General features: G+C 40.0%; 1 protein-coding gene across 4 annotated transcripts in view; it reads left to right on the forward strand.

The window, feature by feature from the left end:
* The window catches only part of PTPN12 (protein tyrosine phosphatase non-receptor type 12), a 59,964-nt gene that overhangs the window by 26,770 nt on the left and 5,743 nt on the right, over nucleotides 1-27,451 (forward strand). For all 4 annotated transcript variants that reach the window (XM_081023579.1, XM_081023581.1, XM_081023580.1 and 1 more), the window contains 12 exons: nucleotides 1,958-2,066; nucleotides 3,717-3,793; nucleotides 6,255-6,350; nucleotides 7,825-7,863; nucleotides 8,306-8,377; nucleotides 10,217-10,276; nucleotides 11,676-11,818; nucleotides 14,195-14,261; nucleotides 14,575-14,652; nucleotides 14,776-14,874; nucleotides 20,635-20,720; nucleotides 22,490-23,457. In XM_081023579.1, the coding sequence (XP_080879705.1) occupies nucleotides 1,958-2,066; nucleotides 3,717-3,793; nucleotides 6,255-6,350; nucleotides 7,825-7,863; nucleotides 8,306-8,377; nucleotides 10,217-10,276; nucleotides 11,676-11,818; nucleotides 14,195-14,261; nucleotides 14,575-14,652; nucleotides 14,776-14,874; nucleotides 20,635-20,720; nucleotides 22,490-23,457 (1,894 nt within the window). The remainder of the gene's footprint in view (nucleotides 1-1,957; nucleotides 2,067-3,716; nucleotides 3,794-6,254; nucleotides 6,351-7,824; nucleotides 7,864-8,305; nucleotides 8,378-10,216; nucleotides 10,277-11,675; nucleotides 11,819-14,194; nucleotides 14,262-14,574; nucleotides 14,653-14,775; nucleotides 14,875-20,634; nucleotides 20,721-22,489; nucleotides 23,458-27,451) is intronic.

A 27,451-nucleotide genomic window follows, 5' to 3' on the forward strand; every position in this document is an offset into this window, starting at 1 on the left:
TGTTTTGAACTGACAAAATGGAAATCAGCCATTCCAGGGGTGAGATTTAGGAAGCCTCCAGCCTATGGAGCAGGCTTCTTCTCTGCTTCCCTCCTTATCCTATCTTGCACAACAATCTGGCCTGAAAAATGCTTTTTTGTGTGTGTGGTGGGGAGAAAATGTATATATTGGGGGGGGTGTTATGTTTGAAAATAGGTGTGGGTAGATGTTGTATTCATACACATCCACACTTGTGAGAGAGGAAGTTTTGTGTGTTGGGTGGTCCACACTGACTTTTTGTATTGGTCTTACTCGCTGCCAGCATGCAGCCCCCAGACGTTTAGCTGTGAGGACATTCCTCAAACCTGTACTATGCCATAGGAAACAGTGTATTTCCTGTTTCTCAAACAATTACCTTCATTGGGTTGAGTTCCACATTAGTCCTACACAGAGTAGACCCATTGAAATTAATGGCCCTAAGTTGGCCACACCCATTAACTTCAGTGGGTCTACTCTGAGTAGGACTAGTGTTGAATGCCACTCATTCTGAAATAGTCTATTCCAGGGGTCAGCAAACTTTTTCAGCAGGGGGCCCGTACACTGTCCCTCAGACCTTGTGGGGGGTCGGACTATATTTTTTAAAAAAATAATGAATGAATTCCTATGCCCCACAAATAACCCAGAGATGCATTTTAAATAAAAGCACACATTCTACTCACTGATTCCCAGACCGTCCACGGGCTGGATTTAGAAGGCGATTGGGCCGCATCCGGCCCCCAGGGCTTAGTTTGCCTAAAGGTAAAGGTACCCCTGCCCGTACGGGCCAGTCGTGTCCGACTCTGGGGTTGCGCGCCCATCTCTCTTAAGAGGCCGGGGGCCAGCGCTGTCTGAAGACACTTCCGGGTCATGTGGCCAGCGTGACAAGCTGCATCTGGTGAGCCAGCGCAGCACACGGAAACGCTGTTTACCTTCCCGCTAGTAAGCGGTCCCTATTTATCTACTTGCACCCGGGGGTGCTTTCGAACTGCTAGGTTGGCAGGCGCTGGGACCGAGCAACGGGAGCGCACCCCGCCGCAGGGATTCAAACCGCCGACCTGACGATCGGCAAGCCCTAGGCGCTGAGGTTTTACCCACAGCGCCACCCGCATCCCCTAGTTTGCCTACCCATGGTCTATTCCTTCCACAAGCATTATTTCTTTCCCCCTTCTTTCTCTCATTCATAACTTCTGTTTCTCTTCTTTATACCTTTTCTATTTTCCATTTTTTAATCTTTCTGATAGGGTAGTGAAAACACATAACCATAAGGTGTACTGTGACACCTTAAAATAATCAAAATTTGGTGTGTTTTCCTATTAAATGGATTTTACTTCATTAAAGTGTACATCTAATTATATGGTGATTAAGGTGATTAAGTCTGCAATCTAAGTCTCTCTTAAGCCAGGTTGTGTGGGGTTTGGGTTGAGCAGAGGCGCCTCTCCACTCACTTGTGCTTGCTGCCATTAACCTCCCCCCATTTTGCATGCAGGTAGTGAGGGTGGGAGTGACAAGCCAGTCTGGGATCTGCTGGATCCTGAGCCTTTCTCACAGCTGGCGCTGGCCAACATCCTGTAGCTGTTACAGTAGTAACTAGCTGAAATGATTTGTACTATAACACCCTATGCTGTCAAGTAAAAAAAAAAGAAAAGAAAAAAAAGACATCCTCCCCAACTTCTAAATATGAAAGGAAGTTTCTTTGTTACAGTAATGTGTGACCAAGGTAGGATATGAAAGCTTTATGCTATATGTTCCACATTGTTTGTGAAATTTCCTTGATGTATGCAGTTCCACTGTTTGGCGTGGACTTCGAGAAGGATAGCTGTGCAGAGTAATAGTGGTAGAGACGACTAGTTAAACTTACTCCTATTCAGAGACTACTATTCTGAAAAAGTAACAAGGAGCAGCTGAAAAAGTAACTTAAACCAGAACGTTTTAATTACAGAGACTGAGGAGGCTATCAACGAAGTATAGAACAGAAAAGATCTACCCAACAGTCACTGGAGAAAAAGAAGAAAATGTGAAAAAGAACAGATACAAGGACATACTGCCATGTAAGCCTGACTTTTCCCTTCGAGAGACATGTTAATAACATTTATTAAGATATCTTGCCTGTTAACATTTAAGATCTCTTGAATAGGTAAATTAGATAGTAATTATTTGCCGAAAGGGGTATTTTTAAAGATGCTTCATCTGCCTAAGTGAATGTTTCTTTGTATGTGCGTCAGCCTCCCAGTATCTATTTAAAAACCATTTCCAAGGCTAAAAATCTGTTAATAACTTTAACCTTCCAACTAATGCAGAAAAAGCTTTTCTGACTCACAAAATATACCCATTTATTTCAGAATGCTATTTTTCTTGAAAGACTCCCTTAGTCTGAATCTTATTGGAAAACAGGCAGAACCTGGAATAAAGACAGACTGATTTTGTCATAATACATATATGAAGCTCGGAGAACATCCTGTTGTTTGAAACCCTCATAAAACATTGAGAATTTGGAGACTTCTAGCCATGTTAGTCTGACACTATAAAATGATGAATTCATATAAACACTGAAAATACGGTCTGCCAATATGTTTTTAGTTGATTTGTTGTTGTTGCAGAAAAGGTTGGCCATTATTAAAATATTGGACAATCTTCCTTATCAAATTTTGGCCATAGACCTTGAATTTTTTTGGCTGAGGAAGTCTGAACTTTTGGATCCTCTTTAGTTCTGTGCGGACTTCTGATTCTCAAGTTTAACTTGCCCAGAAGTGAAAACTGGTAACAGACAACCCCAAGTCTTCAAAATATAGAACAACCTTGCAAATGAAATTGGATTTTTTCTCTCAAAGAATTAGTATTTAGATGACTGTCAGTTAGTCTATTCTGTGAAGTTGATAATGTGATTTTGGATTGCCTTCAACATGCAACTTTAACATTGAGCAGCAAGCAAGCAATTATAAAGTGTTGCTGGAAAAACTAAATGTGCTATCCTTTCTATAGAGGAACACACAAGCACTTAATACATTATTGTATTATTGCACATCTTAAAATATTTTTACAAGTATAAAAATTAATGTTTACCATCTGGAGTTTACCAAAGGAGTTTAGATCCTTTGCTGTAGGTGCCTTTTTTAGCCAGCCTCAAATACATTGTGCTTGTGTGTTAAATTTAAGTTGTTCAAGAGTCCCTGGCTGGGGAATATATTTTGAGTTAATGTCTATACTGTTCCACATTTCCATTTGTGTGAACTTACTTTGCTTCTAATGTTAACATCTGTTTTGGAACATTTTCACTGGACATTCAGAGAATAAGGTGGCCTGGAAACTGCTTAAATTTAATCCCTAGATACCTAGAAGTGAAAGAAAGATGCTTTGAAACAGTCCAGTACTGGCAAAATAGTTGCTATCTCATCATAGAACTTGGAACTATCAGCCAACCCAGAATTTCATTTCCAGTGGTTCATGAGTAACTTCATTAATAAAGGAAATGCTCTCTACGGAAAATATATAGAATTATGTCCTGCAGAGTTCTGCAGTGAAATAAATAGAAATGTGAAGAGCAAGCAGTCCTGAAAATGAGTGAGGAATTCTCTTAAGGGTAGATTAAAGTAGTGCCTAGATACAGTGGAAGAATTCTTGGGTAAGAACTTGTTATCATTCTTGCTGGAGAATACCTGTTAACATGGAAAATAATTCTTCCTAAAATTGCTATGTTTTAGTTGATCACAGCAGAGTTAAACTGACTTTAAAAACTCCCCCTCAAGATTCAGACTACATCAATGCAAATTTTATTAAGGTATGTATTAACATAGATTTATTACGTAATAAAACTTCTAAAATCTTAACACATGTTTCTTTACAGAAAACCAAACTGATGCCAAAGTATTGTATGTGATTATGTTGTGGCTCTGTGTAATTTGATTGCAAAGAGAAAAAGTAGCGGGGGGGGGGAGAAAAAGTGGAAGAAAGAATGAAAAAAGGAGGAAGGCTGACCTCCTAAACTAGTACACAATTAAGCAGCGATTATCACATGGATAATTCACAGCACTGACAAAGATAGCATCTCTTATTACAGTAATATAAAATAACAATGGTTTGATCGATAGAATGTATCATAGCTGGGATAGCTCAATCGGTAGAGCATGAGACTCTTGGCTGTGGTTCGTCCCTGGGACTTCATTATTTGTCAGAGCATGCTAGTTGCTGACACTGGGTCTCATTGGCATATTTTATGAACTTCCAGAACTACGTAAATGTCTGCTACACCCAGAGTTTTTTCCCCAGCTGGAACTCAATTCTGGCCCCTCTCAGTTGGGCACCAGTGCCATTATAAGAGAACAAGGGAGGTGTTTGTGGTGAGATCTGGTACCTCTTTTTCTAGAAAAATAGCTCTGGCTACACCTCATTATATGTTACTGAATAGTTTCTAGAGGAGGTTGTTGAACCAGGTACCCACTGAGACGCGAAGAGATCTTATAAGATGGACTTGTGCTTTACCACATACATAAGATAGGCTTGTGTTAGTAAAAGCAGTGGAGGAATCCTGTGCAGTGGCTGGCTGACGGTACAAGAATCACAATTCAAAGTTTCTGGGTTCCACCTATCTGCATGACCCTGGTGCAGTGGCTTAGGTCAAAATAGGCTCTTCAGTTTGAACAAACATTGTGGATCCATTTACACAAGATCATTCATTCTTTCTCTGAATTCCATAGCTGTGCATCGTTTAAATCCCGTTTGCGTGAATCTGGACACTTCCCCATTGTGGAACAAGTCCCCAAGGCTGGGATGCATGGAGTTCTGTGTTGCAAAGTGCTTGTGGTTTGCAAGAATGGCCACTTTAAATCATGAAGCCCCTTGTACAAAGCAAGCCTTGATGGGTGGAGTGCATATAGTTCCTCTTTTTGGCTTGCTTTGCGATGTGGAATTCCATAATCCTGTATTCAGATGTGGAGTTACATAATCTCTTTGTATACTATGATGAGGCTCCAAATACAATGCTGTGCAAAGTCTTCCTTCTGCCTTCCTGCCTGCACAGCAGTTCACAGAAAAGTGCTAATCAGTTAACTCTTTGGCTCACACTAGTTTGGGTTTAATCCATTGTTTCTCTCAGTTATGCATTCTATGTGATGTTTATTAAGGGTTTTGCAGTCCTGTAACTCATTGGATTTTTAAAATATAGTGTGGTGGTCCTTGTTATTTGTGAATGTCTTCATAGAACCATAGAATTGTACAGTTGGAAGAGACCATGGGGGTCATCTAGTCCAGCCCCCAACAATGCAGGAATCTTTTGCCCAACATGGGGCTTGAACTCACAACCCTGAGATTAAGGGTCTCATGCTCTACCGACTGGGCTATCTTGAAAAATACTGAATGGTGCTACACTCAACACTCCTGTGCACTTTCTGCAACTAGGATAAGGATTCCAAATAAATACATTTAAATAAAACAAATTTTTGATTATGTTTCCAATTTAAAGTTTAATGTAATGTAAAATAGCACAAGGGTACAATTATTGAGGTATATAATTACCTGGTGCTAATTTCTGTTCTTGGTCTTACAAATGTGTGAACCTCATGCATTATTTTTTGACTAAAAAAGATTGCCTGGAGGTGTGAATAAAATGCAGTACAGTACTGAATTTTTAACATCCCTGCACTCCCACTCCCATAAGGAGAATTCAGTATCTCCTTGCTGCATCACTATGAAATGACTTGTGATTTGGAGTATTTAATGCCCTTGGATGTGGCATTTCTTTCCCCTTCTCCCTATCAACCACCTGAACTGATGTTAAACTTTGAGCAAAATACTCAAAGGGGAGAAAAATAGCAGAGCATTTGAAAATAATAATAATAATGGAATGTTTGGCTCAGTTACTGTAGGTATGTTGAGCGAGCAGCTAAGGGGAAACTTCACAAATATTTTGTAACCAAGATGAGGATATATATTATTATTGGTTATTCAGTTACTTGGGCATTAGCAGCGAACTTTTGTATTGGAATTTGCTGTTTACTTATCTAATGTAGAGTAAAATTGGTATATATCCTGTAGGGTTTATCTTGGATGTTATCAGTTTTTAAATTTCCATTCATGTTTTTGAAGAGATTAGCATGTTGACATTTTGAATAGATCAGTTTTGAAAATGCAAAACCTTTCCAACACACCCATAGTCGAACCATCCTTGGGAGAGTTTGTGTCTAAGAACTGTTTCAAGCATGCCTTTAACTGTTTTTGCATTCCGTTATATGTTGAAATTTTAGGGAGTACATGGGCCAAAAGCATATGTTGCCACCCAAGGACCACTAGCAAACACAGTAATAGACTTCTGGAGGATGATATGGGAGTACAATGTCGCAGTAAGTATGCTAACCCAATATTTATTTCATTCTGTGATGTGAGCAAACTTCTGCCCCTACTTCTCATTCTGAGCAGTTTGGAACCAGAGTTTGTTTTATGTTTCATCCTCTAATCTAAGCTTAGGGATGGAAAGTGAAGTACATTTTCCTCTGACTTGCTGTGTTCCAAGTTGTGGTATGAGATCAGTGACATCCCCTCTACTTGGAGGAGAGGGGTCTTTGTGACAATAAGAGTTTGATTGGTGATGTGCTGAATGGGTACAGCCAAAGTCTGTTGTGCCAGCATGCATTTGCCTAACTTGGGGACGGGGAATGTATGACCCTCCAGATGTTGTTGGGTTCCAACTCTCATCAGTCCTTCAGCCAGCATGGATGGCCAGTAGTAAGAGGTTCTGGGAGTTGTAATCTAAGCACATCTGGAGGGCCACACACTCTACATCCTGAGCTACAGTGTCTGGGCAGAAGAGGAGGAACATGAACTGTAAGATCATGTGGCTGTTAAATTTACAATGGGAGAAGGGATTAAGAAGCAAGGACTGACTTCACTAAAAGGTGGAGCACCTGTGCTTCACTTCAGCACAGTCTCTTGTATTGATATCTGTATAAACAACTCAGCAAAAAGCCCCATCCTCAAAGAGGAGATTGTGCTGTCAGCAAGTTGTCACATTTGAAATCACGTGATTTTCACAATACATGTTTTGTTAACTTGCCATTGTTTCCTTTGGATACAAGCCTATTTAGGCAGGTTTTAATTTTAAAACATTTTAAAAGATTTTTTACTGTTTTATCACTTACAGTGGTACCTCCGGTTAAGTACTTAATTCGTTCCAGAGGTCTGTTCTTAACGTGAAACTGTTCTTAACCTGAAGCACCCCTTTAGCTAATGGGGCCTCCTGCTGCTGCCGCACCGCCGGAGCACAATTTCTGTTCTTATCCTGAAGCAAAGTTCTTAACCTGAAGCGTATGTAACCCGAGATACCACTGTATTTGTTTGCTGCCCTAAGCTCCTTTTAGAAGAAGGATGGGGCATGAGTTTGGGGACAGCTTCAGCTAAATAGTTGTGAGTCCCTGTCATGCAACAGGGCTTCTCCCCACCTTCTCCCCCTTCCCTCCCCAGAATTGGCTCTTGGGGTCAGGAGAACACGGCAAGCAGAAATGCTGATGCAACTATCATAACAGCATGATGATGAAATCCTTAATTGATAGATAGATTGATTTTAGAAGTGGGTGGTATATAACACTGATACAGTCCCCAGAAGATTGGCACAAGGGCAAATGTTGTCCTTGACCCCCCAAAAGTTTATATTTTGTTAAACTCTGGCACATGGATAATAGAGTGTTTGGCCTGCTGCTAAGTCCTTGCACAGCTTACTCCTTCAGCTGTTGTCAGTAAATGAATATGCACCTGGAAAGGTTTTTAAAGCACAGATTCTTGGAAACTTTGTACAGTCACATTTCTTTCTTTCTTTAATAGATTATTGTGATGGCTTGTCGAGAGTTTGAAATGGGAAGGGTATGTATTGATAGCGCTGGCTTGTATATGGCCTTTGCTAAATATGTTGCAGTGATAATGCAGTTAATCAAATCTCTGTACAGGTTACTCATTCTACTTGAGGAATTCCCATGTAAATCTTGAACATTTGTTACTTAATGAAAACTAGCACATTTTCTTGCCACTCTGTTAAGTTTAGTGTAGGAAGGTGTAAAGAAACAAATGGTTTTAGAATGGAATTGCACATTGTGGGTGCATGAACAGAGCAAATAGCAGTTTTTCCTATGGACCTTCCAGATTCTAAAAGGAAACACTTAAAAAGTCTTGAGAAGGAGATGAAGGTCTTGGGTGTATTAGCAAGGATGACCTTGCCCATTTAAATCCAACTATCTGTGAATATTCATAAATGTGTGTGCTTATTTTTAAACTATATTTTTGGTAACTATATTTTCTTTGGTAACAGAAAAAATGTGAACGTTACTGGCCTCTGTATGGGGAAGAAGGTGTTTCTTTTGGACCATTTCATATTTCTTGTGTAAGTATTTTGTTAATGATAGTGCAGTACTAATTGATGCTTTAAAAAAAATAAAATAGTTCTAATTCCATCTTAAAGAAATGTATATATTAACTGTAGTAAGCCTGCAACTCACATGTATTTAACTTCTTTTCATTCAGCTTTATGTATGTGGGAAAAATTAAAATTAAAAAGGGGGCAGAGTTCCAGGAAAAACAACTTTGGCAATCCTGCCCGTCACTGAACCCAATGGTTTTTGACTATACGTGATTTTGGCTTGAGGTGCGATTCCTGGAATGTAACCCCTGCATAAGTTGTGGGCTTACTGTAATTACAGTATATTGAATTGCTCTAATTCTGAGGAAGTGCTGGTCCATAAGCCTCAATGATGCCAAATTGATATTCTTTTATATGAAATAATTTGAAGAGTTTGCTTACATTTGTGTCTCTCCCCTTGGCATGTGGAACATTTTGAAACAAGGCAAACTATGCATTGGTTTTGTGGTCATAGTGGTGACATGGTTTACCACCACAGGAATAAACTTGGACTCACCTTGGTGTTTTACATCCCCCCTCTCTCCTCATTTGACACATCTACAAAGAAGAAATCAGGAGCTTTTGTTTTTAAATAACCACAGTATAGCGTATGTCAGTGCCTCAACAAACTGTGGTTGGTCTTTACTATGATTTGCTGAAACTATTCCAGTTGAAAGCTGCAAACTAAAGCATCTGACCTCCTTGCAGACATGCTAGAGGCGACAAGGAGCAAACCCACTCCTTTCCCACATCCATTCTTGTAATACTAAACAATAGGTTAGTATTATGCGCAAATGAGACCACTGAATAATTAAAACGTCAACTAACATTATTACAGGAAAAAAGTTTTCATTGGGCAAAATGGGGAAAAGCAGTCAAGTGGTATGCTGCTGGTGTTTTACGAATTGGTGAACTACTCATAACTCATGGTAGAGTTTGGGAAGTAGGGCAGAAGCCTACAGGTTATAAGGAATTTTAAGAAAGCCATGGTAAGGCATAAGTAGCAAAATTTGAATCAACTGCCATAGAAGAAAGCTGGCCTTTTATACTGAGAATGTGGTTCTGTTTAGTTTATTATAAGTTTATTATAATAGTTTATTATTATTAATTATTAGTTTATTATAATAGTGTCATAGAAATGAGAAAACCAATAAGGAAGAAAAGCAGGGTAAGTTATGCACATGTGTGCAAAAGAATACCTGAAAGACTCCGGCAGGCAACTCTTGGTTGGATGCAGAAGTCTCACAGGAGGGATCTTTTCGGCTTTTTTAAGATTGAGATTCAGTTTCACTTCCCATGCAATGTTCTCTTAACAGTCATTCTGCTTGTCCAAGAGCTCACACTCGTTGGACAATCAGAAACAGGAGAATTAAAAACCTCCTGTGATAGCACCGTGTAAGCTTTTCCCAAGAGCTTGTGGAACAACAGTGGCAGTTACTTTCCTCCCACTCATGGTTGCTTGGATCTAGCCCATTATTTAAAGGAACTATAGCCCACAAGTGCGGACCACTCTGGCTTAGTGTCGGTGTAGATATGACTTTCCCAAAAATTTTCCAGTTTTAGTTATGGTTAATGCTACATTGGCACAGAACCTAAATTCTGGTTATTGTTTTACTTAAAACAAGTGAAGCAAATCAAAATTCATTCATGTGCTCCTATGAATGGTGTGATTCTGAATTCTGCTATTTTTAAAGATTAACCTAAGTGGATACAATACTTCTGTTAGGAGTAAATTAGATTTGAGTGAGTAAAGTACTACTGTCGGTACTAAGCTAAAATTTTGTGACGTTTCCCTCTATTCACAAATATTCCCTTTTCATTTAGGAAGCTGAGCAAGTCAGAACAGACTACTATATTAGAACTCTGGTATTAGCCTTTCAGAATGTAAGTAAGATAAAAGCTCTATATTACAGCTGGTTTAAACATAGTATTGTTAGTCTGATGTCTTCTGTGTACCAAATCACTTTGCCCCTTTTGACAACATGTTAATGTGGGGCTGAAATGGCCTTGCGACATGCGATAACTGGCAGGATAATGCCTCCAACTGTCAACCGTCCTGAAAACTTTTTGTATTTGGTGTTTTAATATTGTGATTTTATGTTGTAACCGCCCTGAGACTTACAGGTATAGGGCAGTATACAAATTTAATAAATAATACTTAAAATCAATAATAACTTGACATCCAAAAGACACAAAAGGAGTTTTTGGTCATTTGGGGCAGTGGCAGCTCAACTCAAATCTTGACTTTGAGATGATGCTCCTTCAGTTACTTATTTGTGTGGTTTAAATGCTTCTTGGTGCATTATGAGGCACTTGAGTGGCTTCACTTTTCTTCAGCTTTAATAAATTTGAGTGTCGTGCGCATTGGGATCTGGGCTGAGCTTAATGGTAGTTTTGTTGCTTCATCTTGTATAGTTTGCAGAAATGTTTCTAGGCCTTGTAAATTTAAAGCTGTGATTCCCAGGTAGCTGAATTCACTACTTGGTTCTAAATTCTACCTCTGGCAGAACCTGTTTCTATGTTGTTGTCAGTAGCCCTGCATAAGAGCCTAGGGTGCCACGAATGGGCTGGAGTGTATTTGTAAAGGCTCAACAAACAGAAGCTTAATATTTGAAGGACGTGGGCTTTGACCCAGTGTCTGTGTCAACTTTTAAGTGAAGCAAATTTTGCAACTTGTGCTATTTCAGAGACACCATATGTAGTCTTTGGGTTTGTATTAATTTATTAAAATTATATTCATTATGTAGGAAAATAATTATAAACTTGTTGGTCTGTTCTGGGTAGATTCTGGCAGTGGTGTGCTTACCACGTAAAATGTAGCCTCATGAGCTCTATATGGTGAGCCATTTGTGTGAAGCAGCTCCTACACTTACTTATTTACTTCATTGTTTCTTTAAAAATATTTCTTAATGGTGGTATTTCACAACATTTTTATTCACTTTTCTCTGAGTACCTGATCAGCTCCCAAAATGGACAGTTTCTACAAGCCAACCTTCAAAGACATGGGTAGGCAAACTAAGGCCCGGAGGCCAGATCAGGCCCCATCGCCTTCTGAATCCGGCCCATGGATGGCCCTGGAATCAGCATGTTTATACATGAGTAGAATGTGCCATTTATTTAAAATGCATCTCTGGGGTATTTGTGGGGCATAGGAATTTGTTCTCCCCCCACCCCAAATATAGTCCAGCCCCTCACAAGGTCTGAGTGACAGTGGACCAGCCCCCTGCTGAAAAAGTTTGCTGACCCTTGTCCAAAGATATAACACAACCTTTTTTTCTTCTAGGAAACACGTAGGGTTTATCAATTTCATTATGTGAATTGGCCTGACCACGACGTTCCATCATCTTTTGATTCTATTCTGGACATGATCAGCTTAATGAGGGAATACCAGGAGCATGAAGATGTTCCTATTTGCATACACTGCAGGTACAAAATGCAGGAATTTAAATGGGGGCGCCTAGAAAATATTATTTTTTAACTTTGGAATTGATGGCTTTCATGTGTTGCCTTTGTTTGAGGGTACTAAACCTAATCTTGAGGATAAAGCAGCAGAATCATATTAACATGGATGCATAAACATTTGTAAAAATCTAGGGCTAGTACATCTCTTTGATATTTTCATTGCTATACTGCTGTAGTATTATAGGATATGTACATATCAGGATGCACTGTATTACTGAATAATGTTAACATTGAATAATGTTAACATTGCAGCAGTAACAACTTTTTACGTAGTTTTATTTGGAGCCTACGTTAGCGGGTGGTATATAAATAACATACATAAATAAATAAATATTGAGTGGGGGGGGGGAGAGGTAACCAAACCCAGCCCATTATTTTGGAAGGAGAGAAAGTATGCATATACAGGAAGCATGTTACCTTAAGTACAAGAGACAGATAAAATGCAGCAAGTGCATCTTCATTGTGGGGTAAACGTGCTTCTGTTTCTAGACATTTGTAGAAGTGAGTGTAACATATTCATTCAAAACTGTTGCTATCCCTCCCAGGGATCCTGGGATATGATGAGATAGATATTAAAGTCAAAAAGTTGTCACCGTGTGTGATATTAATCTTGATGTCTCTGTAATGGTGTTTTTTATGGGGGGAGGCTACATTGTACATTAGAGTATGTTTAATTCAAAGCATCCCTTATATTTTAAGTTGTCATGTCTTCAACACCCGTTAATTATTCGGTGAGTATTATAGGAATTTCTTAAATCTAGGAATACTTTCTCAAAAACACATTGCCTAGAGTTCTTGACAGAGGAAAGGGGACTACAGTAATGTACAGTGGTGCCTCGCAAGACGAAATTAATTCGTTCCGCGAGTTTTTTCGTCTAGCGAATTTTTCGTCTTGCGAAGCACGGTGTCGGAAAAGTTTTGGAAAAGCTTCAAAAATCACCAAAAACCTCAAAAAAGGCTACCACACCGCGTTCTATGAGTTGCTCCTCGAAGTCAAGTCGCAACTGTATTAACGGTGTTAAGAAAAAGGAAACAAACTTGCAAGACGTTTCCGTCTTGCGAAGCAAGCCCATAGGGAAATTCGTCTTGCGAAGCAGCTCAAAAACTGCAAAACCCTTTCGTCTTGCGAGGCATTCGTCTTGCGGGGCACCACTGTAATAAGGCTTGAAACAGATTTATATTTGTTAAATACAGACTTCTGTGCAGACTGTCTTTGAAAACATTTGAGACACAGCCCAGTTCACACACTGCATTAAACCATAGTTATGAACTTCGTTTAAATGTGTACAAGCAGTGTGCTCATGCATACTGCCCAAAGATTCTCACTCCGCTTCTGCCATGCCACTAGTAAACAAGCCAGCGTCATACTTGTCATGATATCTGAACCATGGTACATTATTTGTTTCCCTTAATAAATCATAAGTCCTGTGTCAGACCTAGACAAATCTACAATGTGCAGAATTTTTTTTTAAAACATGCATTCTGGTCAGCATCCCTAAGGTTTGGCACTTGCACTATTCAAAAGGATGTATTTCGTTCTGTAGTTGTGTGATTTGTGCTTATATTGTATTGTGATGGCCATTGGCTATAAACAATAAAAATCTATTGATTTGATTGATTGATTGATTGATTGATTGAAGTCCTAAGCCAAGAGCAAACCTTGTTGCGATTCATGGGATGTGTGAAAAGAAACAAACCACAACCCTATATTCGGATGTTATGACATACTATTCTCTGGCTTGGTTCTCAGTAGAGCAGAGCGATAACTTTTCAGGTACATGCACTAGCATGCTGTGTGGTCCACATTAAACAACAGTTGGGTTTTAACTATGATTTATTGTAATATGTAAACCAGGCCTGTATCTTAAAATAGGACTCACAGATAGTTTTTTATTTTCAACTACCCTTTGTGCTTAGCTGTAGTTGAAATAAAATGTAAATAGTCACCAGCCGATAAATAAATGGACTGATTCATTTTTATGTACTGTATGTAGAAAATGCCTATGTGGCTTACCCTAACAATTGTATATGGTTATTATGTTTGTTGTTACAATACAGTCCCATTTTATATGTATTGGCAATGTGTTGTTGAAGAGGGACATATTTTTGTGTGTAGATTGGTATGTTGAATAGATAAAACCTTGAAGCAAAATTGTAGATTTATGCTTTTGATATGAAAACACAAACCACTACTGATGGTGATAATTCAGAATTGTTTAAACATCAACTCTAAAATAGCTTTTCAAGGATACCTCCTGTTAAGTGTTTGGTAGGTATGAACAGAAATGCAAAGTTTTAAGCCTCCTTTTCTCTTATGGTGTTCATCTTTTTCCACTATAGTGCTGGGTGTGGAAGAACAGGAGCCATCTGTGCCATAGATTATACATGGAATTTGTTGAAAGCTGGGGTAAGGAGGATTTATAGCAATCTAATGCTGCAAAACTAGGTCATCTTATGCCAGTCATGAGAGTAGAGTTTTATAGGGGAGTAATGGAGTTCTCCTCAGTGTGCAAAATTGAACATAATTTGAAAATGAGTTTTAAGTTAGATACTACCTTTTCCCGTAGCAGCAATGAAGTTTATTTTCCTTTCCCTTTTGTTACTTCTAATTAGTTCATGATCCCAATAGAAATACTAAATACTGAAGCATTTTGTGACTTCTAGATAGTATTTGAGCCAAAGTACATCAGTGGACAACCTTCTGCTCCTTTGTATTTCAGAAAATACCAGAGGAATTCAATGTGTTTAATTTAATACAAGAAATGAGGACACAAAGACATTCCGCAGTACAGACTAAGGTAATACTGCTTTCAGTTCAGAAGTTGAGTATATGGCTGTGACATCACCACTTTGTGAAATAGTGTCTTTGAAATACTGCTTATATATTTGTATGCTAATTTTGGTTTTTATCATGCACCCAGGAACAGTATGAACTTGTTCATCGAGCCATAGCACAGTTGTTTGAAAAGCAACTTCAAAAATATGAAAGTTGTGCAAACTGGAAAATTGCAGATGGGCTGGTAGGTGTTTTTGTCATATTTCGTGTAATTTGAAATAGTAGCTTTTCCTTATTGTTAAATTACCCTTGTTCATCTTAGTTTTTTGTTTGTGGTAATAAGATACCGTATTTATTCAAATGTAACGCACCATCAACCTAATGCTCACCTCAATTTTCAAAACCTTGAAACCAAAAAAGTGTTTGCTGGCAAATGTAAATGCGCCATCACATGCGCACCCTACTTTTTGTGATGTAATTTGGCCCCAAAAGGTGTGCATTACATTCGAGTAAATACAGTGTTGAAATCCATGCTTGTTTGTATGAGTTTGCTGCCAATTGGGCTCTTTCTAAATGGGGTCAGTTTACTGCAACAAACTTTATTCTATTGAATTCTTTTGAAAAGAAACCAAAGTCATTGTCTTCTTTTTCTTCTTGAAACTGTTACTGTGGTTATTATTGTTTCAGCACTGGTTGCATAGCCAGGATGCAGTCTCTTTTCTCTTCCCCACCTCATTCCATTGGTATGTGATCAGAAAGTGCTTCCACACTTGCACCAAGGGGTAAGGTGTGAAAGTGGATATTTTTAATTTCTGGCTGTATTTCCTCGTGTCTTGAGGAGTCTCACTCTAGGGGGTTCCTGATGTTTCTGCAGAAGCTTTTCTGAATGCTGCTGGGAGCAGCATTGAGAAGGGGAGGCAGAAAGTTCTGGTGCATTTGCAGTGTTGAGAGCATGTCTCATTGCATTTTGGCCCATGATAATTAGTGTGATATGACACAAGGGACTTACCTGACAAATTATGTTTTTGATATTGGCATGACTTACAATAGATAATACAGTGGTACCTTGGGTTACATACACTTCAGGTTACATACGCTTCAGGTTACAGACTCCCCTAATCCAGAAATATTACCTCGGGTTAAGAACTTTGCTTCAGGATGAGAACAGAAATCGTGTTCCGGCGGCACAGCAGCAGCAGCAGGAGGTCCCATTAGCTAAAGTGGTGCTTCAGGTTAAGAACAGTTTCAGGTTAAGTACGGACCTCTGGAATGAGGTACCACTGTACTCAGAGAGGTTAAACTATCCAACCTAATGATACTTAGTAGGTTTGTTTTGGAGCAAACCTCTCAGTTATTTAATGCATTATTAGAAACAGGCCTTGATGCTGTGTTTTCAGTTAAAATGGAAAAAACTCATTAGGGCTGTGCCTTTGGTTTGTATCATAGTGTTGAGTTAATGAAAATAAAGCTGAATACCCAAGTTACGTAAGGATTATTGTTTTCAGCTGAAAACTGCCCTGCCCCTTTAATTCTCAGCTGGAAACTGCCTCCACCCCCAACAAGTTCTAGTAGTCCACATAGGATTGAACTGGCCTGGCCTAAGTATAGTTTAGGGGCACATTCTTGTCCAACATGCTCTACCAGTGTCAACTTTCTTGACTATATTTTATTTCTAGACAATAACAGCTGAAAAGGATGTTGCACAATACTCTTGTTGGACTGACTGATCCAGGCAAAGTAACCACACGCAGACAAAGCCTTAATCTTCCCTCTGAAACTGCTTTGCTTATAGTTACCACAAAGATCTCCTGCAGACTTCTCTGGCTCTTAGTCTGGGAGGTAAACATAAAATGCTTGGGAGAAAGAATCTTCTTGGGTGTTAGTCATCAGTGGGCATGCTGAGGCAAGCCAGGAGATGCAGTTCAGTTCTAGAACCTTACATCTTACCTTTAGTAGCTTGCCATGTCCAGGCACCTTCATCCAAGTTTGCCAGGAATTGCAGAGAATGTGGGGAGGGGGTTGTCTCAGGATGCGGGGTCCGCAGCAACAGTGTAATAGGATTGGGCTTTTGTGCACATGTCCTGCTTGTGGGCTTATCATAGGTTTCTGATCAGGCCCTGTGAGGTTGCTGGAGTAGCCTTTGGCCTGTCACAGCAGAGCTTTTCCAGAAGAAATTGTTCTTCAGTGACTAAAGGCACTGGGGAAGGAAAAAGTGGCAAGAGAGACTTGCTGATAGCCGTCTTCTGCATGTGCCTGAGGACTAGGGAAAAGGGTCATCTTTATTTTTAACTAAGTAATGACAGCAGTAGGAGTCTTTTGTTTTGCTCCCTCCGTATTGGGCTGAAAAGTCAGAAAAGACGGGAAAAGATGGCTCCCTTCCCTCCCTCTCTTTCCAGTTCACTGAGAACACAGGGAAGGGAGGAACTGATGGTGACCACAGTAGCATTTATTATTATTATTTGACTTTAAAAAGAGCATAACATGATTGAATCTTTCTTAAGGTAAACATACCCCTGACCGTTAGGTCCAGTCGTGGATGACTCTGGGGTTGCGGCGCTCATCTCACTTTACTGGCCGAGGGAGCCGGCGTACAGCTTCCGGGTCATGTGGCCAGCATGACTAAGCTGCTTCTGGCAAATCAGAGCAGCGCACGGAAATGGCGTTTACCTTCCTGCCGGAACGGTACCTATTAATCTACTTGCACTTTGATGTGCTTTTGGACTGCTAGGTTGGCAGGAGCAGGGACCCAGCAACAGGAGCTCACCCCGTCGCGGGGGTTTGAACCGCCGACCTTCTGATCGGCAAGCCCTAGGCTCTGTGGTTTCTTGGCCACATCCTTATTATTTGATGAAATGAAACCATTTCATGATGGTTGGGGTCTTGATACACAATTGTCTTCCTAACAGGGCATCGCATCAGTTCTAGTAGGCAGAAACCTAATTTACACCTATGCAGGAAGTATAAAGTAAAATTGCAGTAATTGTCTGGAGGAGCTTCTCTACCATTAACCAAAATAAGCATTTTTAAAGAAGTGTGTTCCACATCGGCTCTAATGCTTATCGCCCCATTTAGAATAGAAATAGAACAACGCTATTAAAACCTCACATTTTAAGAGAGTTTGTTAAATATTTTAAGTAAGGGCTCACCAAGTTGTCCATTTTCTCCTGTGAATTTTTGACAACTTAGATCACCATTTGTGTCCCTGCTGTTGGGATCATTTATTTCATACTTTATATTTCCTTAATGTATGTGGGAGATTGAGTGCTGTTCCTGTGCCGAATCTAGTGGCTTCTTTGTTGGCAGAAAAGAACTTTTAATTCCTTTCTGAGTTCCACAATGGCTGCTGCATCACAAATATGTGTGGACAAAGCCATGCCTGTGTGTGTTGTGTTATTTCCCCCCTCTGTTTTAATTAAAGCCCAGCCATTTCAGCGTAGAGATTGGCTTTTCCCAGCAGTGCCAATGGACCAATTTTTTTTCATAAGCCACATTCTGGTTCATAAGCATATAATCAGCTTTTGAAAATTACTAGACCAAGCTCTTGTGGGCTGCACAATATCTTTTGCATCAAAGCAAATTCTTTCTTAAATGTAGCTACTGAAATAAAATAGAATAACATTTGCCTAGGAAAATAGGCAATAAGTTGGCTGAAGAAAATCTGATTTAAAGAGGCAAAGGTTTTCTCTTGTAAGACCACCATCTGTTCTTCCCCATCGTAGATGAGCTCATCTTCACAACATACATTATACCTTCTTGGGTTTTGCTTTGTTTTTTTGATTGCCAGAAGCTAATGTCTTAATCCACATGTTCAGTAGCCATAACATTTGGTACATTAATTGAGGACATGACATGAAATGGATTAGGCTGCTCAATGATACTTTAATGCAAAGGAGAATGTAGCTGATGGTGCAGGGAGTATGAGTAAATCTTCGTCCTTGAGCAGTTAAACAAAAGCACTTCTGTTAATGTTCTGTAATGGCAACAAGAGGTTGGATGCTAAGGCAATATGTTGAATTAGATGGGTTTATATGGTACATTTGACTCTTTCAGTAGATACTGCTTTTAATCTTATTTAATGATATAAGCTCCTGGGTCTATTTTCATAGATCTCTAGTAGTCTGCCCTTGGCTCTGTTCTTCCTTTCACCCTCCTCGTTCTATACAAGCTGATTTGCTTTCAATTCCTTTGTATCTTTCTCATAAACTCTCTGTTTGCTGCCTTGAAACAAAGTTGAGAAATATTTGCTTCTCATAACTAAATTATTTGAAAATATTTTATGCCTGGCTTATATATTGCAGAATATTTTGAGTTAACACCTCTCTTTCTATCTACCTGCCCTTTTTATTTTATTTTTATAAGTCCTGGTCCTGTCTTCTCTCTTTGCCTTGTTCAGACACTTTCCCAGAAGTCTTATATAGTCTGTCACTACTTCGCTATTAAATATATTATGTAAAGATCCTTCAGCAGTAGCTGGCCTTTTCACTGGGCTGTAAATGACTAAACAGTCATTAAAATATTTTAAACTTGTACTCATAACATTCAAATCTGTTGGCTGACTTGGGACTTTTTATTAGGAATTTTCACAAGGCACAATTTTGCTGTAATACAATGATCCAGCAATTAATAATAAAGAAAATAAACACATCTGTTATTATTTACAGTTTCAACTAAATTTTGTTGGGTTACTAACAAAGAATGTGGATAAATATTATGAGAGTTTTATAAAACTGTACTTCGTAAGGTCATGTGGATTGTTTGGTCCATGTTGGCTGCAGTTGGGTCTAGCCAGTGATTCTCAGCTGATGGACCACAGAGTCTGCAAGTTATGCTCCTCCAGCCAATGCTTGATTCCTCAGTCACCCTCTTCTTTGCAGTGGTATCTCCAGGAATGCTCTCTTATTGCTCAGAAGCTTGTGACCAGTGGAAAATTGCAGCTTTGGCCTATGTCTTCCCCACTTTTCTTAGTTGGTGCTTGGTGTGAGCTGGACTTGGGAGAGCAAGATACAGAAATGCAGTGGTTTTTTTGCTTTTTATTTCCCACTGTGCTGCTCTGTCTGCAAAGTGCATTATGCCTGGTCTTTTCTGGTCTTTCATGTTGCCCTATACATAGCACTTACGGTTGGGAGGCAGAATGCATGGCATGGCGGCTTGAAGGCCTTTAATTTGATTTTAGAGGGCTCTGTGCTATGAAGCATTGGCGGTCTTTCTGCTTTTGATGGATCTACAATTTTTCCCTTAAGGGGCAAAAGTCTCTTGCTCTCCCCCTCTCCCTCCCAGTGTGTTTACATTAGCAGTAGTGGCAGCAGCAAGGGGGAAACAGAAGAGGAGACAGAATTATTTCTCCCCTTTGCCCCTTCCCACTACTGCTGCTAAAGGAAAGTTTTCAAAATGCAAGCTTCCTTCTGTTGCTTATTCCAGCGGCAGAACAGGAGAATTTTTCTGTGCTCTGAGAGCATCCCTGTGCCTCCTCTGTAGCTCAGCTGGATAACCCAGCCTCCTTGCAAATCCCACCCTGCGGTGATCTTTTCCACTTCCAAATTTGAGATCGAAAGGATCAGCACTGGACAGGCTTGGATAGCCAGCAGAGATCCAAAGGAAAGCTCAGAGATCCTTGGGAAGCCCATCCAAAGTTGAAACACACACATTCACAGCAAGGCTGTAATGTTGCCACCTCCCTAACCCAGGACCTGCTTTTTACTGATTGCATTTGGCATTATTGGGTATTATTCATATTCATAAAACATATTCAGATGAGAATATGAAGAACAAATGTATTGTAGGTTATAATTTTGATTCCTTTATATCGTCACACTAGAAAAACTCCCTATTAAATTTGAGTCATGTGAAATTATACTATTCATTCATAGAGTATTTCCTTGTGCTCACATTTAACACAATATGCACAGTAATGCAATCCCAAGCTGGTGTATGTTTTGGTTTTTGTGTGGATGTTTCTCTTAACCTTATAAAAATAAAACTTTTGGGGATTTAATTTTCTTGACAGGATGAAGTTGGCACAGAAAATACCGCCAGTTCTGGAGAGCTTGAGAAACAGGATTCACCTCCACCAAAGCCACCTCGAACTCGCAGGTACTCCTGGAGAACTACTCCTAGGGAATCGTTTATTATGGACCCATTTTATTTCCTTTAGTATCTGGTCAGATGAGCATATGCCCAAGAACAAATTTAGTCAGCTTATTGGTGTAAGGCAGGAATGGAGAACCTCCAGATGTTGCTGTACTACAACTCCCATCATTCTTGACCATTGGCAGTACTGGCTGGGACTAGGGGGAGTTGTAGTCTAACAACATCTGGAGAGGCACATGGTTTCACTTTCACCCTTGGAACATTTCATAGGGTGCTGTATTTATGTAATATTAGTTTGATAGTACTCTCATCAAGCTCCAGTCTGGTAGTCCGTCAGATGTTTAAGAAGGCATGCAACTTCTTGGCAACTTCTTTTAGGTTAGGGGAAAACATTCCCAGGCCACATCCTCCCAACAGATTCAGTTTACTGAGTTGCAAGTTAACATAATAATTTTAAAGATTTTACTGAACGTTGCATTATAGTCTTATTTTCCTAATTCAATGAAGGAAAAGCACCCTGGCTTATGAGACTCACTTTGCCCGTCAGCAGACACTACTGCTCATCACATCTTGCTAAAGAAAGAGTTTTATTATGTCAGCCATGTGCTTTTTGCTTCATGATTTCCATGAAGTGCCCTTCTATAATGATTGCTTACTATCTCTGTGCCTGTCATCTGTTCCACTTTAAGCATTTACAAACATCTTCATCCTATTTCATATTCAACATTCTTGTCCTTTCATTCATCCTTGAAGCAAGTGTAGTCATTTGATGCTTGTAGAGAAAGCTGTGCTTAAAAATATTCTGGATTTTCTGTAAAATAAATCTACCTGGTGACATACTTTCTGGATCTTAAGGCATGCAAGTCCATAAATGATAGTATTGTGTGTGTATCTGCTAACGTCTCGAGTGGCAACAAGGGAGACAATGCGGAAATATATTGTAGATTAGTTTGCTACATTCTATATACCTGGGTGAATGTCAGGGTTATGGACCTCTGACAAACAATGTATTTTATATCTACATGCAATAAACTGGAAAATTATGTAACTGTGGCCTAATTCAGACTTCAGCAGTCTAATCAAAATAAGGTTGCACAAATCAGGCAGTTAATCCAAGGATAGTCCTCCCTATACATTCTTTCAAGTATGGGCTTTCCCATAGACTGCTTGTGTCCCATGTTATATGTATGATAGAGGGGTTATACCATTATATCAGGAATGTCATAATCAGGAAGGCATTCAAATGTTCTGTCAAACTTACTAGAAGCTGGTGCAGTCGTCATGCTTTGCTGCAGTAAGCATTATACCCCTGCCCCTCCAACACATGTATTTCAAATTTTGCCACAAGGGGGCATGGCTTTCCTGCAGACTGCTGATAATCGCATGCTTTATTGTAGATTTTAAGCAATAAATAGTAGGTTCTGGTGGTTGCCCATAGGCAATAACAGCATGATACCATCTTTTCTTCATGTGTTAAATGCTTTCTTGATATTTAATGTGTTTCTGGGTTGACCTTTATTCAAATATTGGATGTAAAAGTTAAGGGTGTTTGAAGAAAGTTCTGTTTCCTGGGATTATTACAAAACTATAGCATTTGGTTCCTATTTTGTGGATTTTGACGTTCTAACTATTTTGGATAAAATGTGCCTATTTTTTATTGTGAACGTAATTCTGAGAAAGGGTTTTTAAAGTTCATATTCTGAATAGGTAGCTTATATAATAAATGTACATAATCCTTAATTATGGAGTACTTACACAATTATTCTCTTTAGCTGCCTTGTAGAAGGAGATGTAAAAGAAGAAATTCTGCAGCCTCCAGAGCCTCATCCAGTACCACCCATTTTAACACCATCCCCTCCTTCAGCTTATCCAACAGTAACAACTGTTTGGCAGGACAATGATAGATACCATCCAAAGCCTGTTCTGCACATGGTTTCTTCAGAGCATCCAACAGACCTCAATGAAAACTACAATAAGTCAGAAGAGCATCCAGGGAAGAATGAAGTCTCTGAACGTGTAGAGAAAAAGCTTGAGCGCAACTTGAGTTTTGAAATTAAAAAGGTACCCCTTCAAGAGGGGCCAAGGAGCTTTGATGGGAACACCCTCTTGAATAGGGGACATGCAATCAAAATTAAAACTGGCTCATCTTGTGCGGTGGATAAGACATCTAAACTACAGGAACAAGGCTCGGGAGATGCTCCTACAGATACCTTCCAAAACTCTTGTATAGAATGCAATATGCAGCCACTGAATAAAGCTGTAACATCCTCACCTGAAGGCCATCAGTGTCTGGTAGGTTCTGATCCTCTGCAAAGACCAGACTGTTTGCCTCTCAAAGAGAAGGGACATGCTATGTGGTCGTTACAAGGGACAAAAAATGTACAGCCAACATCAACACCAGAGGACACATCTCCAGCTGTTTTATGCCACGGGATTAAAAATCTGTCTGTAGTCTCGAACTCACCATCTCAAATGGATGCTCCTTCCAGTGAATCAGCGGATCATTATCACAGTGGCATGCTTCCAGTTAGAGTACCCCTTTGTTTTACAAATCCTCTGCATTCTGATGATTCTGATACAGATGAAAGAAACTCTGATGTGTCTATGACACAAAGCATGTCTAATGTTTCAACTGCAAGTGCCACGGTTTCTGTGGCTGCTGGCACAGAAAACGTTTCCGCTAGAAAAGTATTGCCCATGTCCATTGCAAGACAGGATGCCTCAATCATAGCTGATAAAGGTAAGCTTTACTAGATGCTATCTATATTAGAAATACTAAATTCGTAGAGTTGGGTCCTAAGCTTGTGAAAGGGAAAGGTTCCTTGTGCAAGGATTTCCCTCATCGCTTCCTGAACAACATCAGCTGTGGTGTGGGAGTGCAAAATTGGACTGAGGTGCCTTGCACAAGCACATTTTCACTTGCACATACTGAATCCATGTGCTTTTCAGTGAGTCCATCACAGACCACACTGTTCAGCAGTGTTGGGGTTGCAGCTGGAATTGGCTGGCGGCTAAAAAAGATCCTTCTGCAACCTTTGGATCCAACTTAGAAAACTAAGGGGTTGTGCATATTATGAAGGTAGGTGCCAACACTCATCCCATTTTGGTAACAGCTAAAAACATTTATTCTCTCAGATCTTTGCTGGGTCTATACAAGTTGACCACAATAACTTAATGTGTTCGCTTTGACCTAATGTTTGCTGCTATTTTATTTATTCTGTTAGTAGGTTTTAATAGTGTGAGCAAGCAATCCTTGTTTTTGGGCCCCCTACGTGCTCCCAAAAATCTGATATGAAGTGTGACAGGGGGTGACATGGGGCTGGAGGGGGAGAAGTGAAATTAGAAGTTTATGTGAAACTGCTACATGGAAGTTTTCATAAATGAGAGCCAACATGAAGTGGAGTAGGACTGGCCATTAATTTGTTCAGGTTGGCCTTGGAAACATCAGCCTTGGTAGTAGGGAACAGCTGCTGTCATTCAGAGGCTCTTTAGTTGGGGAGGGGGCAGTGACTATTAGTCACAGCTTCCAATTCTGTTAGCTTTAAGCAACCAGCTCTCCTGCATGGGTAACAAACACTGGATCCTTGTAGGGCTGATTTTTGGAAAAAACACAATAGACTTATGAGTACATTGTAAATCCCCCGAGTCTTAACCACTAACTTACCTTTGGGCAGCTGTGTTAGCCAAACAGATAGGCATAGATCCATTTAAAATAGTTATTGGAGGGATTAGCAGGAAGCAGTAACCAAAGGTTGCAATGTTCTTTTTCCAGGCACCAGTTACCACAGAAGTTTTATAGAATTGTTTAGGGCTTGCAAAGCTGGGAGAGGTTTCAGGAGGGGGAAGAGGGAAAAGGAGACCTTTTTCTGCCCTCTTGAAGCCTCAATTTACTGTGCTAAAAGAATGGGAGGGTGGAGGTTTTTAGAGGTCCTCCTTTTCCTGAAATCTCTCCAAATAGCATGGAGGAGGTTAACACTCCAAACACAATTCCCTTTCCAAGATGTATGTGTTGTGTTCCTGAGAGTGGGAAAGGAAAAATCTGTCCTCCGTAATAAACCTTCTCCACTTGTGACAGGGAGTGATCTCTTGGTGTGCACCTCACTTCTCCAATTCCAAGGCACTTACTAAGGTTTGAAACATACAAATTTTGTCTGTGAAATCTCAGTCCAGAAAAGCAATCAAATTGCTGCTTTAGATTACGGTAACATGCTTTTCCCCTGTGTGTTTCTGATTGAAGGTGCTGTTTAGCTTCAGTAGTGCATGTTTTTTAATGGAAAAGGAAACAGGGGTTTTTTGGCAATTTGTCCGGGAAGTAACCAGTCATCTCCTGTTGTCCTTAGTGTTTCTGCACAGGTGTCCTTCAAATGCAGCCGCCGCCATGTGGGAACTGCTTATCTAAGATCAGATGCCATGGGGCTGGGGGCTGCATGTGAATGGGGCCACCTCATGGGTCTTTCCAATTTTATTGGTGTCCAGTGTTGTTGTTTCTATAGTTTGTGTTTCAGATGCACACAATGCATTAGCAAGCCAAACACACATTTGTTATATCTCTGTTGGGTCTAGTTGTTTTGCTCAGTAGTTGTCTAGATACTTGGGTGGTATTTCCTTAATTCTTCTTATAGCAGTATTTGTAGAAAGAGTGTTTGCGCTTTATCTCTTTTGTTGCGCATGCACATGCATCTGCTCTGACCTTTATACCCACCTTTAGGATAGATACTATAAAATGTTTGGGGTTTAAATAAGTCTTTCCTGCTCCCCCTTTCCTTCCTTTCATTTCAGTGTATGCCTTTAACGTTTTGTTGGCCCTGAAAGCAGTTGGACTGTTTGTTTTTTCCTAATTAAAAGAATTAATATTTTACTGGTATGTGGGAATAGCTCCACCTGAATAGGTGTGGAATTGCCTGGGTTTAATAGCAGAAGCAACAAGTTGGAACCCACACCAAAATGTAAGGTATGCGCTCCTTCAGGGCTCTGGAGTATGAGCCCTGGGCTGTTAAATGCTGGGACTGGGTTTTCAGGAGGAGAAACTGTTCCCTCTCCTGAAACTGTTACTTGTACTAAAAGGCTCACATTTGGAGCTGGAGATTCGCAGATGTAAACTGGCTTGCATGCAGAGCTTATTGGGTTCGTTTCCCAGTATCTCTAGATAGGGCTGAGAATACTTCATTCTGAAACCCTGGAGAGCTGAGCCAGTGGTCTGACTCAGTACAAGGTAGCTTCCTCTTTTTAAAAAAGCATTAAAAAATTGTTGCAACGTGGGTCCTGCTGTCTGGTGACTTCCAAGCTTTTTGGATGTTTAGGATTGCTGAGCACAGAATGTTGAGGGTGGGATGGGATGGGGAGGCTTGAAGTGGAGAAACGAATTGGCCACTCCAAGTGCCTAATGTCTTCTAGAATCCTGAAGGTGGGTGGGGAGGTGAAGAACTCCCCTACTTGCCCTGTACAGGGATTCTTCAGAGAAGTGGGAAGGAGCAACATACCTTCTTCCTGCTCTCTAGAAATCCAACCAGCTTTCATTTACTTTCTTCCAAGCAGCTTTACTGACATTCTTTTCCTCCATGGACTGGTGTAGCTGTTGTGCACAGGGGAAGGGACAGTGCATGTGATCTGCCTAGCTTTGGTACTGACAGGTCTAGTGTGCCCTGAAGTTTTGTTAGCTACCATAACTCAGCTAGATTCTGGCTCACCTGTTGTGGCTTGGCATCCAGTCTCCTTGCTGGCTCCTTGCCAGGTGTGGGAAAGTGTTTCATAGGGTTCCTCCCCAGAGGTTCCTGTGCCTGACACTGTATCACAGGTGCAGGAAAGGTAGGTGTGGGTTGCCATCCCTGCAATAAGTCACACTGAGCCCGCTACCCTAGTTTATTGTGGCACGTGAATGCTGCCTCTGCGTTGTATTATGGACTATGATCTACTGGTAGATCACTCAATGTCTGTGGTAGATCACAGCTATATTCTACAGGTCTGGTTGCCTTAGAAGCAATATATCAAGCATTTATGGTCTGTTATAACAGGTGAGAAGTGGAAAGGGAAGTAAAATAAGAGAGAACAGCTCTTCTTCTACTGTTTATGCACAGGTTATTAGTGAGTTATCTCCTTCAGGTGCTGTAGATGTGCAGCCCCACAGCTTCTGCTTTCAGATTATCATACCTGGTTTATTTTGTTCACAATTGTTTCAAAATCTTGGATTTGAAGACATCAACACATCTGAAAAAAGAACTTCTCACATTTAGTTCAGGATTAAGTCTGAAAGTCTATTCCACGTTTGAAAGGAATTGTCTACATGACATATTCATTGTCTGTGAAATAATACAATGGTGATTGAATCTGTCCAGTCTGTTCAGCAAAAATTCTTCAGAAAGTCGATTGAACATCCTAAATGCGTCTTTCATTGCTGTGCAGATCTGACTTTTTAGTAGTCCCATTAGCCTCAGTGGGTCTTTCCTCCTCTACTTGGGCATTGTTTCCTTGTAACTTTATATTAATACAACTTCTAGCTGTAATATGCTGCTTGAAACCAGAAGTATAATATTTTGACCCTACCTGCTACTGTAACATAGGCATTGTCAGCCAAGCTCTGTAAACTGCTTGTTTTAATGCCTTGACAGCAGAACTCTATTGTATGTCCATTTAGAAGTCTGTCACATTGAATTAAAATAGGATGTGCTCCCAGATTAGTATGTATAGGATTGCAGCATGAAAGAATTTCAGTTGCCATTACTTACATGACTTTCCTG

Source organism: Podarcis pityusensis (genome assembly GCF_964106645.2).
Source record: "Podarcis pityusensis genome assembly, chromosome: 10".
Classification (NCBI taxonomy): Eukaryota; Metazoa; Chordata; class Lepidosauria; order Squamata; family Lacertidae; genus Podarcis; species Podarcis pityusensis.